This window comes from Talpa europaea, assembly GCF_964194135.1.
Source record: "Talpa europaea genome assembly, chromosome: 8".
Classification (NCBI taxonomy): Eukaryota; Metazoa; Chordata; class Mammalia; order Eulipotyphla; family Talpidae; genus Talpa; species Talpa europaea.
The window spans coordinates 50,560,232-50,575,526 of NC_140075.1; the positions used below are offsets into that span (position 1 = coordinate 50,560,232).

A 15,295-nucleotide genomic window follows, 5' to 3' on the forward strand; every position below is an offset into this window, starting at 1 on the left:
ATGAAGGCACATGAGGAAAAGCACTTTGAGGAATTCTGTTCATTTTTTCTGATATTGCTGAGGGAATTGAGCTTATGCTGTAAGAAGGCAGCTATATATTAACTTGAGAGCTATACATGCTCACAAAAGGGGGGTTTGGTTTTAGCTGCTAGGAATATTCAAGAGAATCAAAGCTACCCAAGATATTATTCTCTTCCAATTATTTCTGCCAACAGAGGTTCAGATGTTTCATTTTCTAAAATAAGACTATGGCATAAAACATAATGATAACTATGTTATAAACTTATTGACAGTGTCTATATTTGGAGGGCATTTAATCTCACTTATTTTCTTTTTTTTTTTTTAAAGATTTATTTATTCATGCATACAAGTAACAGAGTACAGGCCAGATATGTGGGAGGGTGAGAGGATCACCAGAGACAGAGCAGGGAACAGAACAGGCAGACTGACCAAAATACACAGCTGAGGGGAGCAGCAGGCAAGACAGGGAAGGTCTGCCGCACCAGGTGGGTATCTCTGCAGCCGGCTGGATCGAATCCACACTGCAGAGGCTGCGGACAGCTTCACAGCGCTGCGCTCAACTGCCTGCGCCACCAGGGAGGCACATAATCCCACTTATTTTCACTACTAGAGATCTGATAATCAATCTGCTCTAATATTAGAATATTTATAACTAGTATCTGTTAGTGATAGCCTCTTTTGTTCTCTTTAGAGGACCTTTCTGTTTTGGAATATTTAAGTACCTAAACTATTACAGAACTGTCAGCTACCAAAAAATGTAGATGCTTAAAAAATATTCAGATATTTATAAGTCATTAAGTGTTGTTTTGAGTTCTATGACATATATGATCAATACAATTAGTTCTCTCATAAAGGTTCTCTGTTTTGCATTTGCTTTTAAGGCAGATACACTTGAGAAAGCCAAGAAATGTACATAAAACACTGATATGTTTTTAAACTTAACAAAACCCTGGACAGTTGATTGACTTATCATTTCTTTCTTTTACTGATACAAGTATCAGATGTCTGGTTTGATGCTACTGTATGATTCACAGGACTACGTACTTATTTATATCAACTAAACAACTTGAGCTAAGCAACTTTTTTGAAGAATTAAGATTTCTGTCTACACAAAAATAACAAGACATTTTTCAAAGACTTTAAAGTCACACTCCATCTCCATCCTCAAAGAAATGTGCTATTTTTTTAAATAGTGCTTTTTTTAATAATTAATTTTTTTACATCATTGTTCATTTTTAGTTTTTTTATTTAAAGATTCATCTATCCATGCATACAAGAACTGGGGCACAAGCCACAGGTATGGGTGGATGAGAGGATTCACCACATACAGAGTGGGGAGAAGGACAGGCAGACAGTCTGAAATACACTGCTGAGGGGAGCAGCGGGCAAGACAGAAGAGGTCCGTTGCACCATATGGGTTGCTCCCTAGCTGGTCAGAGGATTGAACTCAGTCTGCTTCATAGTGCAGTGCTTAACCCCTTGCACCACCAGGGAGGCCCCATTGTTCATGTTTAAACAATATTTGCTTCCCCCACCCCCTCAGGTGTAGTCCCCAAAGAGTTTCCTTCCCCAATGCACCTGTGCACCATCACCTCAGTCCCCTGTGCTCCTCCCTCCCTCCCTCTGATCCCTCTCCCACTTCCTCCCCTGCAGGATGTCTCTGATTTATAATTGTCCATTTTTGCTTTGTTGTGTTTTGTGCTGCTAGTATTTTTTTTACACTGATGTCTTATTTGGTTCCCCTATATTCCTGCTATAAGTGAAACCATCTGATATTTTTCTTTTTCCTTCTGGCTTATTTCACTGAGCATAATTCCTTCTAGTTCCATTCACGTTGCTGCGAATGGCATGATTTTATCTTTTTTGATTGATGAATAATATTCTATTGTGTATATATACCACATCTTCTTGATCCAGTCATCTATTTTTGGGCATTTGGGTTGTTTCCAGGTTTTACCTATTGTAAATAGTGCTGCAATAAACATAGGGGTACAGGTGCTCTTTTGAATTAGTGTTTTTGTGTCCTAAAAACCAGTGTTTTAGATCCCTAAAAGTGGAATTGTTGGGTCAGGTGGTAGCTCCATTTTTAGTAGGCTGAGGAACCTCCAGACAGCTTTCCATAGTGGTTGGACCAGTTTGCACTCCCAGCAATGCAGGAGAGTTCCTTTTTCACCACATCCTTGCCAACATTTGTTGTTACTTGTTTTTTGATATGTGCCATTAAATAGCACATTTTTTTTTAATTTTCTAGAAGCATGTCTTATTTATTTATCTATTTGTTTGTTTGTTTGTTTGGTTTATACATGCACTGGGTACAGTCAGAAGCCGGGAGGGTGAGAGAATTCACCAGAGCCAGAGCGGGGAGCAGAGCAGGCAGAAGGACCGAAGTACACTGCTGAGGGGAGCAGCGGGCGGCAGGAGAGGTCTGCACGCCATGTGGGACCCTCCTCAGGTGGCCGGGGAGCAGCCGGGGATCGAACCGGCGCCGCAGAGGCCGCGGGCAGCTTCGCAACCCAGCGCTCAACCGCTGCGCCACCTGGGAGGCCCTAAATAGCACATTTTTAAGAAGGGGGGAAAATGCTAACATTGCAGATTATATCATAAGTGCTTCCACTGTGACAAATGAGGAACACACTGCACCACAGTATTACCCTCCAGCACCTGCTATATCCACTGAATGCAGCAAAATCAAGTGACAGGCATGAAACCTGATACTATTGGCTTACTATCTAGAGAATTTTTTTTTATATAAAGCTTAGACTGCTATCGAGATGTTGACATCATGAAAATGGTCATCTGATAGTTTTAGTTTTTTTAAATATTTTTATTTATTTATTTTGCATAGAAGAACTGGGGTGCAGGCCAGAGGTGGCAGGGGGTTGGTCAGGGGATTGAGAGGGTTCACCAGATACAGAGTGGGAAGCAGAAAAGGCAGATGCACAGGCAGAATGGCATGATTTTATCTTTTTTGATTGATGAATAATATTCTATTGTGTATATATACCACATCTTCTTGATCCAGTCGTCTATTTTTGGGCATTTGGGTTGTTTCCAGGTTTTACCTATTATAAATAGTGCTGCAATAAACATAGGGGTACAGGTGGTCTTTTGAATCACTGAAATACACTGCTGAGGGGAACAGTGGGCCAGACAGGAGAGGTCTGCAGTGCCATATGTGGGTCAGCAACCTGGCCAGGGATCAAACTCAGGCTATAGCAATATAGCCTCAGCCAGCAGCCTGTGTTTGCCACCAATCTGTTAGTTTTAGAAAGCAATTATGCATGTAGGAGCTAGGTGAAACCAAATAATGTCAACAACTACCATATTCTCCAAGTATACCTTCCCTTGAAAAGTGTTGTAAGCAATTCTGTGTACAGAGGAGTTATGACTATGCACAATCAGCACAGGAGCTATCAATGGTTATACTAAGTAAACCAGTAGAGGAGATTGAAATGAAAACCCTACATATTTAAGATTGATCATGCATTCATTTATCTAAAAGCTAATCAGAAATTCCATGGCTAAAAGAGTCATTCAACAAAATCAATTTCTCCGCATTACTTAAAATGGAAAGGTCTGCATGATATATTTAAGTCCCCAAAGGCAGGAGCTAGAATCTCAAGTAGTAGAAATTCCTTGGGAGAATGCTTTAAAATTTTAAGTTGTGATTGTATTACCTGCAAGGAAATGCTTGGTTTATCATGCAGTAGGTCAATGGGGAAACAAGAAAGCAGCAATCCAACACCTAATAAATTAGAGGCAAAACTAACAAAAAACTTAAGGGAAAACATAGAAACCTGGTTAAAAAAAAAATAAAAACCACATCACCTGTACTCAGGACAGAAGAAACAGATCTCTGCCAGCACTCATTTGGAAGGGATGGGTGGACAGACCGTGGGGAGACTGACACTAATAAGAGGGCAGGAAAACATAGTCTGAAAATACTGCAGACACTACCCTTACTTATTGCTTGAAAGTTATTTCAAATCCTTTTTGGAGATAATGCTATTGTTGTGAAGCAAAAGATAGGCAAACATCTTTCTCCTGCTATAGCAAACTCATGACCAGATCCTATTATTCATAAAAACTTATTTTGATAAATTAATTAATTTTGATTACATTTCATTTCATGTTTATGAAGCCCAAAATACTTTTAAATCTTTTGAAAAATTAATTATTTTATTGAGGTGACAATAGTTTACAACATTGTAAGAGTTGAGGGTATAGATTCACACCTCTTCAGATATATGTCACCACATCACACCCACCACTTAAACACCCATAATATTCTAAGACAATTCTCCCCTCCCCCCATTGGCTCACCCTCCCCACCCAGAAGTCTCAATTATGCAGTCAAATTCCTAGAATTTGTTTTGGTTTACTTTTTTCAGTTCCTTTGTATTGTTTCCCTATATTCCACTTATGAGTGAAATCATGGGTATTTGTCTTTATTCTTCTTATTTTACTTAGCATAACCTCCTTCAGTTAAATTGATGTCAGAAATGACAAGATTTCATCTTTTTAAAATTTTTTTAATTTTTTTTTAATAGAGGCATGATTTATTTATTTATTAATTAATTTGTTTGTTTATACAAGCACTGGGTACAGTCAGAAGCGCAGGAGGGTGAGAGAATTCACCAGAGCCAGAGTAGGGAGCAGAGCAGGCAGAAGGACCGAAGTACACTGCTGAGGGGAGCAGCGGGCTGCAGGAGAGGTCTGCGCGCCATGTGGGACCCTCCTCTGGTGGCCGGGGAGCAGCCGGGGATCGAACCGGTGCCGCAAAGGCCACGGGCAGCTTCGCAACCCAGTGCTCAACCGCTGCGCCACCGGGGAGGCCCGATTTCATCTTTTTTTAAAGCTAAATATTCTATTGGGGCCTCCCTGGTGGCGCAAGGGGTTAAGCTCCACACTATGAAAAAATCCACAACCTCTGCATCATGAGTTCAATCCCCGGCCGGCCAGGGAGCAACCCACATGGTGAGACAGACCTCTTCTGTCTTGCCTGCTGCTCCCTTCAGCAGTGTATTTTGGTCAGTCTGCCTGTTCTGTTCCCCATTCTGTCTCTGGTGAATCCTCTTACACACCCGCCCCCCCCCATACCTCTGGCCTACACCACAGTTTCTGTATGCATAAACAAATCTTTTTTTTAAAAAAGTTAAGTATTCTATTGTGTTTGTAAGTGTGTGTGTGTGTACACACCTCTCTCTATATATCTATATATACACACATCTTAATTCACTCATCTTTTGTTGGGCACTAAGGTTGTTTCCATTACTTTGCTACTGCAAATAGTACTGCAACAGGGGAGCATATGTTCCTTCAAACTAGTGTTTTTGTGCTCTTGGGATAGATATGTAGGAGTGGGATTGCTGGGTTGTAAATTTATTTTTATTTCTTTATTTTTAGGTAGATCTATTTTTAATATTTTCCAGAAATCTCCATACTGTTTTCATAGGGGCTGCATCAGTCTACATTCCCATCAGTGTGTCTTCTCCACAGCCTTGCCAGTATTTGGTGCTACTGGTCTTTTTGACAAGGACCATTCTCATAGGAGGTGGTATCCCATTTTGGTGTGATTTGCATTTCCCTGATGACAAACATTTTTTTCATGTACCTGTTGGCCACACTTCTTTAGAGCAGTGTCTGTCTAGCTCTTCTGTCCATTTTTAGTTGGCTGTTTGTTTTCTTGCTGAGTTGTAGGAGTTCTTTCTAGATCTTGGACATTAGCCCTTTGTCAGATGTATTATGTGCAATATTTTCCCCCACTTAGTAGGTGTCATTTCGTTTATGAAAATTTCTTTCACTGTGCAGTTAGTGTGATGTAGTCTGTCCCACTTGTTTACTTTTGTTTTTATTTCCCTTGCTGTTGGAGTCGAGTTCCTAAAGACTTCCTAAAACCAATATTGTAGAGTGTTTTGCCTCTGTAGTTTATGGTTTCAGATCCTACAGCCAAGTATATTCTATTTTGAGTTAAGTTTTGTATATGGTTTGAGACAGTGATCTTGTTTCATTCTTTTATATGTGGCTATTGTTTTCCCAGCACCCCTTGTTAAAGAGACTTTCCTTTCTCTATTTTATACTCTTGGCCCCCCCTTTTTTTTTGTAAATTAACTGCCAGAAAAGTGTGAATTTAATTCTGGACTCCAAAAATACTTTTAAAGTTGACACCTGTACAGAATATTTTGACCTCACATTTCAACCATTCAGGCTTCCTTCATAATTAACCTTCAAATATAATTAACAAAAATAGAGACTGACTAGTACCAACAGGTTAGCAACAGAAACACTAGATCACATTTTGTCTTACCATACTTCCACATTAAAAAAAAAAAATTAAGGTAGTACGGGTATGAGGCAGCAATAATGGTAAAGGGGGAAAAAAACTTTTTCCTTAAAGGGGGAAAAAAAACCTTTTTTGGTATATAAGCAACAGATACGAAATGAAAAAAGTTGACATGGTTATCAAAGTATATGCTGTAATAAAATTTAAAACTTCCTTCTATTAACCTCATGAATGGAACCAATTTTCTCATGCCAGAAAGGGATTATTTCATGCAACCTGGTATATATGTAAACAGTGACTTTCTGCATTCTACAAAATGATTAAATATTGGGATGTTTAAAATAACTGATAACAATCTGGAAGGAATTATTCTCATGCTGAATACTATGCAGTACTATAGAGACAATACTATCACTTCTGTGTCTCTCTAAGAAAAATCATAGGAACCATTCTAGAAGCTTGCAATTCTCTACTCAAATTCTGCTCCATTCCTACTGAAAATGGTATGAGATTGCTCACTCCCTTAAAGAACGATGATTTATCTAAGTAGGATTACTTCAGAATCAGGTCACTCATTACAAGGACATGTTTCAGACCATGGGGTCTACTGAAATACAAAATATTAAAGAATGCACATAGACAGAAGAGAATGTTTAATATGTAACAGAGAATTAAGAGCAGAAGTAAGCAGCATTGACTAGGTGACAGAAGCTAAGAAGATTTTATTTTAGCTTTGTACTTTCTTGTTTCAATGTTCCCCCTGGAGTCAAAGTGCAGAAACGAGGAGGAACAGTACCATTCTGCATAAAGCTCTGTGCTGGAGAGTGACAGGGTGAGTGTGCAATCTCTACACCTGAGCTCCTGCTAAGCAAGTTAGGAAATTACACAAAGATCAGAAGGAGGCAAGTTATCGCTGAGCAACCGTATCTGTCCCTTCAGTGAGCAAATTCTGAACTTTGCTGAAAACAAAGCACTATTATGTAAAAGAAATAATTAGCTTTTGATCTTCTAAGGCAATAGAACTTCAAAACACAAAGTGATAAAAGATAACCATTTCATTATGGTATCTCTGGTCATCTTGGTTATTTGGTAATATGGCCTGATCTCCCTTTTGGAAAAGTTATATTCATGACAAATTTCATCAAGCAAGCACATGATGGCACTAAAACACAGTATTTTTCTAAAGCTGTATGTTCCACAGATCCAATCCCTTGGAGTCTAGATACAAGGAAATCTGAACCACTTTTTTACTAGGCGCAGCTCTTCTTCAAAACTCAGTATGATCTGACCCTTTTAATTATTTTTTTTAAATTATTTTTTACATCATTTTTCATTTTTGCCAATGTATACATTTTCATCTTGGTTATATTCCCCATACAATTCCCACCCCTGACCCTTTTAAGTTTTAGTGTGTGTGTGTGTGTGTGTGTGTGTGTGTTTCTAAGAAGCTGAGGTACTTTTAAATGTGGTTCTCCTGGAAGGATGAACGATCAGCTTTATTGAGAACAGTTCATGTAGTAGAACATTACAAAAAAATAAGCTCCTTTCTTAAAACATAGCTGTATTTATAAAAATGAACAAGTAATATTTGAGGTTCACTATTATCAAGGATAGAATACCATGTCTGGTACAATTTAATGGTTCTTGATGGCCAATATTCTCAGAACAGAGCTATTTTCCCTAACCTTCTAAAGGAAAAGTTCCCTTGCTTCACATGACAGCAGAAAATTACTAAATAAAAGGGGTCAGTGGGAGAAAAAGGAAACTATCAAAATTGCTGAGTAATGGTAGCATACGTTTGTGTAGCATTAATCCAGGCAAGGATTGTCACAAGCTTAGATTTAACATTCTGAAAGAGTACTGCTGCATGCACATTCCAGTGAACACAATAGACTAAGTTTAATGTGTTGAAAAAGCACAATGAATACCTTCAACAGTGTGATAACTGCACTCTAATATTAGATCTCTGGATATGGGCAGCCTTTACTTCTTGATTGAATTTGATTAGAGTACAAAGGAAACTTTGGCAGGTAGAAATAGGTGGAATTATTAAAGTTTTCATTATCTTCATTATCTGGATGGTAATGCAGAGTTCTTTAGAGAGGAACCAGAGGAACAGCCAGTGGAACATGAGCTGTTCGTGGAACTGGGAAAGGACAAATGCCAAGGGTAGAATGATGAAAAAAGCTAATAACCCAATTGTGACCTTTCTGAATGGCTCTAGCTTTAAGGAATATTCCTTGTACTCAAACTTTTGATTTAATCACACTCCTCTATGTGAGTAAAGTAAATCTTCAAAAAAATTGTGGTTAAGCACTTGGTATTAAAATATTTTTTTTAAAGATTTTATTTTTTATTTATTTATGTGTAGAACTATTAGGGTGTAGGCCAGAGGTGTAGGGCGGGGGTTGGTGAGAGGATTCACCAGAGACAGAGTGGGGAACAGAACAGGCAGATTGACTGAAATACACTGCTGAGGGACAGGAGAGGTCTGCTGCACCATATGTGGGTTAGCTCCCTGGCCAGGGACAGAACTCAGGGGTGGAGGTGACAGCGCTGAGACTTAACCCCTATGCCACCAGAGAGGCCCTTAAAATAGTTTTAGAATCAGGTCTAATATAGATGAGTTTAAATGTATTCTTTGAGAATTATACTTGGGGTCTATTAATGTATCTAAGAACCAATAGTATTCAACTCACATACCTGCAACCTAGGCCACCAAAGCAAAATTCTCATCCTAATGGCAGAGGAGAACTATTACAATCACTGAAACTTACTTTGCAGCATGAGCATGCTGCGTTTTCTTTCCACCCCTCCCCTTCAACAGACAACCCAGCCCTATTCTGGCTGCCAAACAAGACAGAATGGTTCCTGTGGGAACTGAAAATAAGTAGGAAGGAAAGTTTAAAATTTGTTTTTCATAGAAGATTAAACAAAAATCTGTATTTAAAAAACATTGGGCTTCATCTACACTCATCATTTGACAGATTAATTCAAACAATTATTTATCAAGTGCCTACTACTGCAAACATTGTTTTAGGTGATATCGAGGTGAACAAAACAAAAATCTCTGCCTTAAAAGGCTTACATATTTGAGAAAGATGAGGCCCCAAAAAGGTAAGTCTTGGGATAAGGTAAAACCTACTTTCTCCTTCTAGTCTAAGTATGGGACTAAATAGCCTGCACATACCCCTGCTTGCTCCACTAACACATGATTGATGGGCAGATTCACCCAGAATAAGGAGTCTCTTTAGGCATTACCATCAATGTCATCTCTATGCTTTGATTTTCAAGTATCTCTCTGGCTCTTTTGACAGCCATCATCTGCCTGATAGCCATCTTCAGCTCAAATATACTGACAGTATTTCAAACTTAAGACATCTAAATTTGAACTCCAAGTTCCTCCTCCAACTTTTACATCTACCTTCTAATTATTCAGGCTGAAAATGTTAGCAACATGTAGACTGCTAATTCTGGTGGATTGTAGCCCCTGTATTATTTTTTAATTATTTCACTCTTACCACTACAATGTATCTAGGCCCTTTTTACCACTTGCAAACTCACTATCTTCTTGGTCATAATGCTAGCTGCTGGGCTCTTACTATCTGTGTCAAAAAATTTCTAGAGCAAAGTTTTGATCACATCACCTCTCTGTCCAAAATACTTTAGTGTCTATTTCCTACTGAAATTAGGTATCAACTCTTCAGTTCAGCATTCCAAGAGTTTCATCAAATGACTTCAACTCATTTTTGGAGCCGTGTCTCCTTTATTCACACTATGAATTTTAGAAAATGGAATCAGATACATTTATTGTTGCTCATATATTCTTTCTGGTTGGTATGCTTCTTTTATTTCCACCTAATTCTTCAAAAAACACTTCAAATGCAGGATTTTTTTGGGGGGGGTAAAACTCTGTAATGTTCAGCTTAGATGAAACGCTTCTTTCCAATCGCTAGGGATAATTATTGGTGACTGACTTAGTTATAGTTACTTGGCTACTTGGCTTATTTGCATGTCAAGTTCTTTGAGGTCAAGAACTCCTAACTTATCTTAGTTTCACCAAAACATACTCTCACATAGCAGATTCTCAGCTAGATTTACTGAGTCAACGTTGCTTAAAAAAAAAAAAAAATTAGCTGTCCCTAAAGTAATGTAAGTACCATTTTTAAATCTCCAAGGAGAGATTTTGTTTTCTCCTTTTGCTAATTTCAATATGTGAAAAGGATTAGTCTAAATAAATCATACTGCTTTCAATTCCTGGAATCATAAAAGGGACACGTTTGGCTCAATTAAAAAAAAATCAGAAGAAAACAACCCTAACGATGGAATTAAAACAATGAGACCACATATTAAGATATAGTGTAAAGGCTGAATACATATAATAAATCCATTTCCCCACAGTAAACAAAGAAGAAGGAATTCTACTAGCAAGGATTCAGAACCTTATTGTGAAGGAGATATAAAATTGTATTAATGTGGGGAATTCTAATCCCTTAGTAAATGAGGGATACTAAATACCCTTAAAGAAAAAAGAGATTTTCAAGATTCAGTTTCTTTAAAAATTTATTTATTCAGGGGCCTCCCTGGTGGCACAAGGGGTTAAGACGCAGCAATATGAAGCAATCCACAGCCACTGCAGCATGAATTCGATCCCCGGCCAGGGAGGTGACCCACATGGCACAGCAGACCCCTGACTCGTCACTGCTCCCCTCAGCAGTATATTTCATCTGCCTGTTCTGCTCCCCACTCTGTCTCTGGTGAATCCTCTCACAATCTGGCCTGTACCCCAGTTCTTCTATGAATAAATAAATCTTTAAAAAATCTTACTTGTTTATATTTACATCATTGTTAATTTTTGTACAATGTTTGATTTCTCTTCTCAGGACAAAGATTCAGTTTTTCATAAAGAAGCTTATACTGTCTTGTAGGTGAGATTTCCTAATTACAAATACTGATGTAATGAGCTTTTAGTAAAAAATTTAATGTAATTCACTGTACTTTTACTCAGGTATTAAGTATGACCTTATTTCTTACCATGGCAATCACTATTTTTAACCATTTCTCTTCCCATCCTTTAAAAATCTATTCAAGGCGCAGCGGTTGAGCGCTGGGTTGCGAAACTGCGCGTGGCCTCTGCGGCGCCGGTTCGTTCCCCGGCTGCTTCCCGGCCACCAGAGGAGGGTCCCACATGGCGTGCAGACCTCTCCTGCCGCCCGCTGCTCCCCTCAGCAGTGTACTTCGGTCCTTCTGCCTGCTCTGCTCCCCGCTCTGGCTCTGGTGAATTCTCTCACCCTCCCACGCTTCTGACTGTACCCAGTGCATGTATAAACAAAAACAAACAAACAAACCAGCAAACAAATAAATAAAGCATGCCTCTATAAAAAAAAAAAAAAAAAAAATCTATTCAAGGGCCTCCCCGGTGGCGCAGTGGTTGAGCGCTGGGTTGCGAAGCTGCCGGCAACCTCTGCGGCGCCGGTTCGATCCCCGGCTGCTCCCTGGCCACCTGAGGAGGGTCCCGCATGGCGCGCGGACCTCTCCTGCCGCCCACTGCTCCCCTCAGGAGTGTGCTTTGGTCTTTCTGCCTGCTCTGCTCCCCGCTCTGGCTCTGGTGAATTCTCTCACCCTCCTGCACTTCTGACTGTACCCAGTGCATGTATAAACAAAACAAACAAACAAACGAATAAATAAATAAATAAAATGCCTCTATTAAAAAAAAAATTAAAAAAAATTTAAAAAAAAATAAAAATCTATTCAAAACAGGGCCTCCCCAGGGGAGCAGCGGTTGAGTGCTGAGTTGTGAAGCTGCCCGCAGCCTCTGCAGCGCCAGTTCAATCCCTGGCGCTGGGCAAGGGTCCCACATGGCGTGCAGACCTCTCCTGCCGCCCACTGCTCCCCTCAGCAGTGTATTTCGTCAGTCTCACTGCTCTGCTCTTCCCTCTGGCTCTGGTGAATTCTCTCACCCTCCCGTACTTCTGACTGTGCCCAGTGCTTGTATAAATAAATAAATAAATCTTAAAAAAAAAAAAAAACTATTCAAAACAAGTAGCATTGATTATGAATTTACTAAAGCTGAAAAGACAAAGAAAACTATAGAAAATACATATTTTAGTTTTAAAATATTCTTGACACCTGAGTAGGCAGATATGTTGATTTTAACTTCACTGATCACTTAAATTTCTTCCTTTCCATACCTTTTCTATTTTTTTTTTCTTTTTAAGGAAAAGCCAAGGTCTTGAGAAGGTGAAGAACCCAGGTTTCCCTGGTAATTCTGAAAACAGCAATTAATGGACAATATTTTCAAAGCCTCCCTATTGAGATGAAGCAGAGTCAGTCATCTCAATTTCCAGGAACTCCTCCCAGAGACCAGTAGGTTTCTGACTTTCCTATCTGAATGCATTTTGCAATATAAAGTGACATAACTTCATTATAGAATAGTCTGGAGATACATCACACACTATACTATCTCTTCTACACTACTTTTATTAATATTTTGGCATTTCTTCCCACTGATTTTCTCTTCCCTTGAAATCATGAGGCATTTATCATTTTGCATTCTGATTTCTTCACTATATAAACCATAACATCTTCATGTAGCTACATGTCTTCCAAGTATTATTTTAAGAGGCTACACAATATTCCACTAAATAAATGCATTACAAATCATATTTATTATAATCCAGTTTATACCATAAAGGGTTTGAGCTGGATCCGTATAACTATTCCCTTGTAACTGAGTAGGTAGATCATTTCTAAAACTTTGCTACAAACGACACTGCAACAGTTTCAAGAATATAACAATCTATATCTTGGGTTGTTTTATGATGACTGATTATAAGATTATTATATCAGAGAAGACAGTAACTCTATCAAATTACCTTCTAGAGAATTTGTGACATTTGCAAAGTCAAGAGCAATGTATAAAAGTATCAGTTTAACTGTACTCAACCATACTTTTAAAAGGGAAGTGGGAGAAAACAACTGCAGAAATCAACAGTATTCTATTGTCAAATTAGAAGTCAAATTATAATCCTTAACCAACTACTTTGATTAAAAAGTATTTCCTACGTACCCAAAAAGTGTCCATACTTGGCTAAACACCATCTTTTTACCAATCCTTTAATACACAGTTTTCCTTCCTTTTTACAGATTTTTTTTCTTACCTACCAAGCTATACATGTTGCCAAGAATATGGTTTATTGGTGTGTCTATCTATACCTGTTCAGTGTGAAGATGTACTTCTATATATTATTTTTAACATATGCTCTTCAACCCTTTCATCTGTGAGATGATAGATGTATTTTTGCATTTAACTGTAAAAATGACTGTGAACACAAAAGTGAGGTCCAGGTAAGGCAGAACAAACTCATTTGATAAGTGATGATAGTTATGTGTATGTGTACCTATGTATGTGTGCGGATATAAACTTGTCTATGTATAAATACATTTACTAAAATCCTCATTTTTCTCTTAGTAATACATGTGATATAGAGATAAAAAATCACTGTCATATTAACTTCTCAGTTACACTTTCCTTAAATGTTGGCAGATCTGCCAATATTTTTTTATTTTTAAAGATTTATTTATTTATTTATACAAGCATTGGGTACAGTCAGAAGTGCGGGAGGGTGAGAGAATTCACCAGAGCCAGAGCAGGGAGCAGAACAGGCAGGTGGACTGCTGAGGGGAACACCGGGCAGCAGGAGAGGTCTGCACGCCATGTGGGACCCTCACCCAGCGGCCGGAGATCGAACCGGCACTGCAGAGGCTGTGGGCAGCTTTGCAACCCAGCGCTCAACCGCTGCGCCACCGGGGAAGTCCCCAATATTTTTCTTGTGTGTGTTTATCTCCTGTGTCTTTAGGTTGAGATATGTCTCTCATTCAGATCACTAGTTCCCCAAACAATGAACAATAAAGGATGGATGACTCTTCTGGAGTGACCTAAAGCAATGCTGAGTCATCACTGCAGGTCCAGTGCAGATCTTAAGCTAGCTCTAGAACCTGGGTTCAGGGACAAAGGTGGGGTAGGAATGCCAGTTCATGTCTAGGTCAGTTAGAAGTCCAAATTCCCCATCCTTCTTAACCAGCAAGGAAAAACATCATTGGCAAGAGCTCCACACTCAACTATAGATGATACCCAAAAAGGGCAACCCTGCATTATCATCAGTCAATAGATTGTAATAGGCCCAGATTCTCTAGAGTGAATGTTTCATGCAAGGCACCTAATCATATCTCAGAGCTGTTACACAGTCCTGAGAGGTAGCCCACCACATCAGTGAGAAACAGCAAGCCTTTTGTCTTTAAAGTAGCCTTAAACAAAAGAAGCTGAAGAATTTGGGCTGTAGTATTAGCCATGAAAATGGGGAATGTCTGAAACAAGAGTCCCACACATACCTGATTTCTTAAAGGCTGTTGTTGTGATGGCCGATCCCTGTGTGTGTGGCTGTCTCGAGTTATTGCCGATGCACCAGAATCTACATGAACTGACCCTACTGGAGTAGGCTGGAAAAATATGACAGTAAGTCAAAGAGGGAAAACAGGTCCAAGTCAATGCCTCTGCAAATGACAGTATTATTCTAATTCTGTTGTAATAATTATTCTTTTCAGCCCCCAAGAGCAGTGTCAAGCCCTCCTATCTTCTCAGTTTGCATATCTGTAAAAGGGAGGTAGTTAGCCCTCAAAAGTTCATTCTAGAGTAGCTTATCTTTGGGGGGGGGGGGGGATGAAAACAACTGTCCTGTGGTAGTGTCTCTTAATATTAACTCAGGCCCCATAGAACCCTGACCAGAAGAGCAAATTTGGAAATTTTTTAATGTGCCAGGTTCCACCCCTGCTGACGCAAAGCACCCTAACAGATTATGTAGGATTCTGGTATTTTAGGACATACTGGTGCTACTCTTATTTTTTTTTTAATGATTGATTTATTTATGCATACAAGAGCTGGGGTTAAGGTCAGAGATGTGGGGGAGTGAGAGGATTCACCAGAGACAGAGT

At 39.1% G+C, this 15,295-nt stretch overlaps 1 protein-coding gene across 4 annotated transcripts in view; it reads right to left on the reverse strand.

Annotated features, from left to right (window-relative positions):
* CSNK1G1 (casein kinase 1 gamma 1) overlaps positions 1-15,295 on the reverse strand; it is a gene marked incomplete at both ends in the record, with an annotated part of 105,266 nt that overhangs the window by 19,280 nt on the left and 70,691 nt on the right. For all 4 annotated transcript variants that reach the window (XM_084241417.1, XM_084241415.1, XM_084241418.1 and 1 more), the window contains one exon: positions 14,696-14,803. In XM_084241417.1, coding sequence (XP_084097543.1) covers positions 14,696-14,803 — 108 coding nt within the window. The remainder of the gene's footprint in view (positions 1-14,695; positions 14,804-15,295) is intronic.